This window comes from Elephas maximus, chromosome 11, assembly GCF_024166365.1.
Source record: "Elephas maximus indicus isolate mEleMax1 chromosome 11, mEleMax1 primary haplotype, whole genome shotgun sequence".
NCBI lineage: Eukaryota > Metazoa > Chordata > Mammalia > Proboscidea > Elephantidae > Elephas > Elephas maximus.
Genome location: NC_064829.1, coordinates 45,228,070 through 45,234,069, shown reverse-complemented (window position 1 = coordinate 45,234,069; position 6,000 = coordinate 45,228,070). Strand labels below are relative to the sequence as shown.

At 55.3% G+C, this 6,000-nt stretch overlaps 1 protein-coding gene across 8 annotated transcripts in view; it reads left to right on the top strand.

Moving 5' to 3' along the window:
- The first annotated feature begins 4,034 nt into the window (after positions 1-4,034).
- The window catches only part of CELF4 (CUGBP Elav-like family member 4), a 349,011-nt gene continuing 347,045 nt past the window's right edge, over positions 4,035-6,000 (top strand). For all 8 annotated transcript variants that reach the window (XM_049901405.1, XM_049901404.1, XM_049901402.1 and 5 more), the window contains exon 1: positions 4,035-4,449. In XM_049901405.1, coding sequence (XP_049757362.1) covers positions 4,164-4,449 — 286 coding nt within the window. In that variant the 5' untranslated portion in view covers positions 4,035-4,163. The remainder of the gene's footprint in view (positions 4,450-6,000) is intronic.

The following is a 6,000-nucleotide window of genomic DNA, read 5'->3' as shown; positions in this document are numbered from 1 at the left end:
CTATGTGGGAAGAGAAGATTCAAAAGCAGGAAAGCCAGAACAGGTCTGCAGGTGGATAGCTGTGGCCAGGGCTGTGCCATGGGGCTCAAATGGTGCCACAGGGAGAGAAGCTGAACACAAAGGGGGCTTTCTTCTCAAAAGGCAGGAGAGAAGGAACAAAAGGAAGCAAGGGACGGGGGCAATGGCAAGACCTGAATACCTAACCCCCGATCCAAGATCCCCCACACCTGGGTCTTACTGACACCCTCAAAGATGAATCAGCTACAAAATGTAACCCCAAACCCAAAGAGAAGATGACAAGCAATAGTTCCCAGCTCCCTCTTATGTTTGCTGGCCTTTCCCCTCTTTGTGGATGGAATAATTGTGGCTATGAAGTGGCACTTGGAGAAAAAGTTTTAAATCTGTTTAAATGTCACAGTGAGTAACACTTTGCCCCCATCTCTCCCTAATTACACTTCTCTTTGATGATCTAAGATGAAAAAAATTTTTAATTTACGTCTTCCTAGAATATCAAGGGCAAGAATACCAAAGAGCCAACCTAACCATTCTCCATACTATTTTCTCAGGGGTCCTGCTCCTGTATGGCATTAGTCTGAGACATCTGTCTGTGTTATTTTATACCCAACACTCTGGCAGCGGTAAAGAGGTGGGAGCCTCCGTGATGCAGCTCTGTGCCTTTAAGAGATCAATGCCTTGGCTCAGCTGCTTCTGCTGCTGTTTACACAAGGTAGCTCGGTTAGGAGGGGGCCAAGTGTCCTGGCTGCTTCTGCCTCACCAAACTGGGGGAGCGGTGGCATTTCACCATACACCTACCAGAAACCAGAGTGGTGAGGGACCTGCTACCCACGAAGAGGAGATAGCCCAAATCTAAAATCAGCCATCATCAGGTGGGAGAGAAGACAGGGTGAAGACTCTTCCCCTAAGGGACAATGAGCTCTCTGGGCAGCTGTGAATCCACATGTGGAGACACACGGGGAGGGGCCTTGGTGCTCTGGGCAGAGGAGCAGCCCTGAAGGGAGATGACACTGTTTGCAGGAGTTTTCGCATGGATGACCCCTTTCCTTAACAACCCCAATTCCCCCACACACTCCTGCCCAGGGACTGCTTTCATTTATGTATTGACTATTATTATTAATAATAATATGAATAATTAAACACCTGTGAATAATTTACTGGGACCTGGGAGTGGCTGGAGGGTTAGCAGGAGGCAGTGGAGGGTGAACCTCAGTTGCCTTCCACTGCCGAGTCCCGTCTTGTCCCTACTCCCCGGGCTCACTCCCTTCATGTTCTTTTTTGCAGGTTTTTGTTTGTTTGTTTGTTTGTTTTTGGAAGGGGAGGATGAGGAAGTAGGCAGAGAGAAAGACCTCAAGTAGGAATTACCCTTTTAAACTCCCCTGTTATGGTAGAAAATACATTCTTCTCGGCTGTGATATCCTGGGAGCCAAGCACCAGGGCCACAATATGATATTTGAGGAGGTATTTTGGACAAAGTTACTGACCTCTGCTGATGCGCGCTGGTGGGGTCTCGTAGGTGGGCACTTGGGCGCGTGCATGCGCGCACGCGCACACACACGAACATGCACACACAAAGAATGTGGATACAAACAGGGTCTGTGCACATCCACACTGCGTCCACACAAGCACCCACAGTCCAAACAAGACAGACACACATGCTTCCGATCCACACACGCAAGCCTCCTTGTGCCTACCAGGGGCATGCCCCCCCCCCCTTATTACAGCACTTCACAGACAAGCCAAGCACACACCACACGCAGAGGGGCTCCAGGTGTGAGTTTCTGTTCGAGTCCATCAACTTGGGTGATTCTTAGACCGTCATGTAACACTGGATAATGTAAACCCATGAAACCGAGTTATGAATCAGTTATACTTACACACGACTCCATCGAGCCAAGGCAGGAGAAGCTAAAATGAAAGGATGAAGTTCCGCAGTTCCCAGAATTGTACTTGCTGTTTGGTTTGGACCCCGGATCCTCTGGGAGTAGCTTCCCCTGCGGGCTCCGGCCTGGGGCTGCGAACCTTGGGGCCTCGGGCCTCCTCCGCGCTGCCTCAGCCAGGAGAGTTCCCCGTTGTGATTTTACCAAACGGGCTTGGCCTGGGTTTTCAGGCATCTGGGGTCCCGTTTCTTTAAATAAAAATTTAAACATTGTCTAGTAACATAACGTTATCCGGGGGCAAGAAAAGAGAAACCCTGAACCCCCGAAAGTGGCCGGCAGGACACGGCCAGGGTGGGCCAGCAGCTCCGCCCCGCCAAGCCGGCTCCCAGCCGGGTAGCCCGCGAGGGAGCGGGCGCGTTATTTTAATTTGCCCAGCTTCTGAAGCGGAGGAGAAGAGGTCGCCCTGGAAAAGCAAATGTGGGAAAGGCTGAGATGGAAGTAAATGCCATTAAAATGAAAATTGGCTTCCCCACCCCAAGTTCCCTCTAAGCCTTCGCCGGCTCCCGCTCCGGCCACTCCCTCTCCCGCGCAGCGATGCTTCCGCGCCGGAGGGCCTGGCAGGGACCCCGGTGGAGTTCGAGCTAAGGCGGCGGGACCCTGGGCTCTCTCCAGCCGACGCGACTCCCCGCCTCGCACCTCTGGGGCTGGGGGCGCCGCCAACACACCCCGCAGGGACAGCGCACGCCGCTAGAGTCCGGGTCCGACCGCAGCCCAGATCGGGATTCAGGGTCTTTATTTCTTGGGTGGTGGCTTAAGAAGGAAAAGAATTTTTTTTTTTTTTTCAGTTTGAACCAGTAAAACAAAAACAAGCCGGTCTCCCGCGCTGGCTCTCCGGCCACCGCGCCCAGCGCCTTCGTCCCTCCCCTGCGGGCGCGGCGCCCAGCTCCTGCCTTCCTCCCGCGCCCTCCCCGCCCGCCGCCGGCCGGCCGGCCCCGCCGCCGCGCTCCTGGGCGGGGAGGCTGGCCGGGACGGAAACACCCACCTCCCGTGTTTGCGGGCAGGCTGGGGCGAGCGTCACGCCCCGCGGCTCAACGCCTTGTCCCCCCGATGCGGCCCGGCCGCTCCCCAGCCCCTTCCTCCCAGGTGGCTCATGTGGCGGTGGCTGCCGGGAGGGAAGGCGAAGATTTGGGGCTGGGCTGGCAGGTTGGGGATGCGAGAAGGAAAAAAGCAAAAGGAGACAGAGACAGAGAGAACGAGCGAGAGCTCTTGTCTATAGATTTATCCACGTAATATATATTTATGTCGCTTTTTTTTCTCTCGACACTGATCAATGAGCACTCGGATCGCTGGTCGAACTCCCTCCAAGCCTGCTCGCGTTTTCCAGTCTAAACAAATAAATAAGTGGAGCCAGATGGGAAAGCAACGCGCCCCTTCCACCGCCGCCTGCGCCGCCGCCCCGCCCGCGGTCCCTGCCTGGGCTTCGCCCGCTCCGCTCCGAGCTAGAGCGCGGCTCGGCGGAGAACGCCCCCTCCATTCCCACAAGAAAAGGAAAATCGCTATTTATAAAATACAAAAAGTTGCACCTGATGCTATTGCAAAAAGAACCCCCAAAAGGCAAAGAGAGGAGGCCGGGAGCCCGGTTCCTAACACACACCCGCTCCCCGCGGACGCCGGGCCGGGAATCTCAGCGCCTCCCGAAGAGCCATGCGCCTGGCGCTATTTATAGCCGGGGGCCGTCTCGGACCGTACCACCGCTGCGCCGCGGGGCCGCCGACGGGGGAGGTGCGGAGGGCCGGCGCCGCCCCACGCCCGCCCTGCCCCCGGCCGCCGCCCGCCGCCGCGTGGGAGCCCCCCGTCGCGCCCTCTTGCGGCCCCGCGCCCCCCGCCTCCGTGCGCGCACACTCGCCGCCCCCACCCCTGGTCTGGCTGGGAACTTGAACCGGTCCAGCCTGTTTAAACGGAAAGGACAGAGATCCTGTCTGTTCAATGTAAAAAAAAAAAAAAAAAAATCAGATCAGACCTAGGAAGAGAGAGAGAGAGGGGAGAGGGAGGGGGGGTGGAGAGGAGAGAGAGCGCGAGCGCGAGCGAGCGAGAGAAGAGAGGAGAAAGAGAGAGAGAGGAGAGCGAGGTGTGGAGAAACCGAGGGGGAGAGAACCCGAGTGTGTGTATGCGTGTGCGTGTGTGAGCGCGAGCGAGCGAGCGAGCCAGCGAGGGAGAGGAGCGAGAGAGTGCGAGCGAGAAAGAATAAAAGGAAAGAAGATTTTCTCTATGTATATAAAGATGGCCACGTTAGCAAACGGACAGGCTGACAACGCGAGCCTCAGTACCAACGGGCTCAGCAGCAGCCCGGGCAGCGCCGGGCACATGAACGGATTAAGCCACAGCCCGGGGAACCCGTCGACCATTCCCATGAAGGACCACGATGCCATCAAGCTGTTCATTGGGCAGATCCCCCGCAATCTGGATGAGAAGGACCTCAAGCCCCTCTTCGAGGAGTTCGGCAAGATCTACGAGCTCACGGTCCTGAAGGACAGGTTCACTGGCATGCACAAAGGTGAGTGCACCTTTCCCACCCAACTTTGCCGAGGAGGAGAGGGCGGACGGGCTGACTGGCCCGCGTCAAACGAGCGGGAGACGGCGCGAAAGGGAGCCTCCGGCGGGCGCCGAGGAGGGAGGCGCGCGGGCAGCGGAGCCCAGGGCTGGGGTGCGTGGGGAGCTGTTCGCTGGGGCAAGGCTGTGTTTTGGGTACAGAGCTAACAGGAGCGGTGCCGTTGGGAGAGCAGTGGGCGCAGAAGATGAAGGGAGAGAGAGAAAGAGGATCGAGGAAAAACTGGGCTTGGATTTTGTGGGGATAGCGACTTGAAGCATTGGGATGGGGACAGCTGCACTGGCCGAGCCCGGGACGCTCCGCGGGCCGGGGAGCGAAGGTGCTGTCCATCGCCGTGGTGCTGAAAATACTAATAGGAGATGGTCTCCTCCGGTCTGGGCCAGAGTAGCGGGAGCAAAGCCGTCTAAAAGGGGGAGAGGTGACAAATTCAAAAGGATATTTTTATTTCGCTATCAATTTAACAGTAAACTCTCCCTGTCGAGCTTTGTGCCTCAATCATCTGGTTGTGGTGATGGTGGGGGGAAGGGGGAAGGGTTGGGAGGACTGAAGCAAGTGACAAAACCTAAAGCAAGAATTATCAAGGAACTAGCCATCCCCTGGGTGGAGTGGGGATCGGAGAAGCCTGGCTGGTCCACTTCCCAGAAAATTGGGGCTTTGGAAAAGGATCTGTGTGTGCAAGATATGCATTTTGAAGGGTATACCCTAGTTTATCTCAAACTCACCATGCAGACAGCTTTAGAGTACATTATTTCTCTCCCTTCAAGCAATCATTGGTAGTGAGTGTTTGGGAGAAGGGGAAAACAGAATAATCAAAGAATGAAAACCCAGCAACTTTTTAGGAAAGTGATCATGGGAATTGTCTGCAGCCTGCGTGTTTTCTCCTTGTTTTATTATCTTTAAGGCAGAGCCGCAAACGTGTTCGGTTGTAGAACGTGTGTGGGTGGCTGGTGGGTGACGAAGTTAGCCCAGTGCCCTTCTCCTAACAGTAACATATAGGATGTGCTGCAGGGATTAATCGGTGCTGGAGCTGGGTGGGCAAGTTAAATGCTTTCTGAGAGAGACTGATCACCAGGCATGGAAGGAGCACTGGGATAAGGAAGTTGTAGGGGATGTGTATGGATGTTCTGTTTTTTAATAAACAGTAGCGTGGAGAGCCGCCGAAGATGCCGTGTTAGAGCTGGTGGTTTTAAAGATGAAATACATACACACACGCGCGCGCACACACACACACGAGAGCAGCCTCATCCTTGGCCACAAATGGGCTATGAACAGAGCCGATCCTCCAGCACATTAGGCGCAGAGTGCGGAGCTGGCTGGCTTTCTAAGCAGCAGCGGTTTTCACTATCACAGCCTCCCTCCGTCTCCAGCCCTCCCTTTATCCGAATACTAAACAGAGCTCAAAACTCTTCATAGTTGGAGTCCCAGCGAGCAGTTTTTATTGGCTTTAGCATCTTCCAGCTTGCCTGCCGAGGAGTAAATCTTAAAGTTAATGGCATG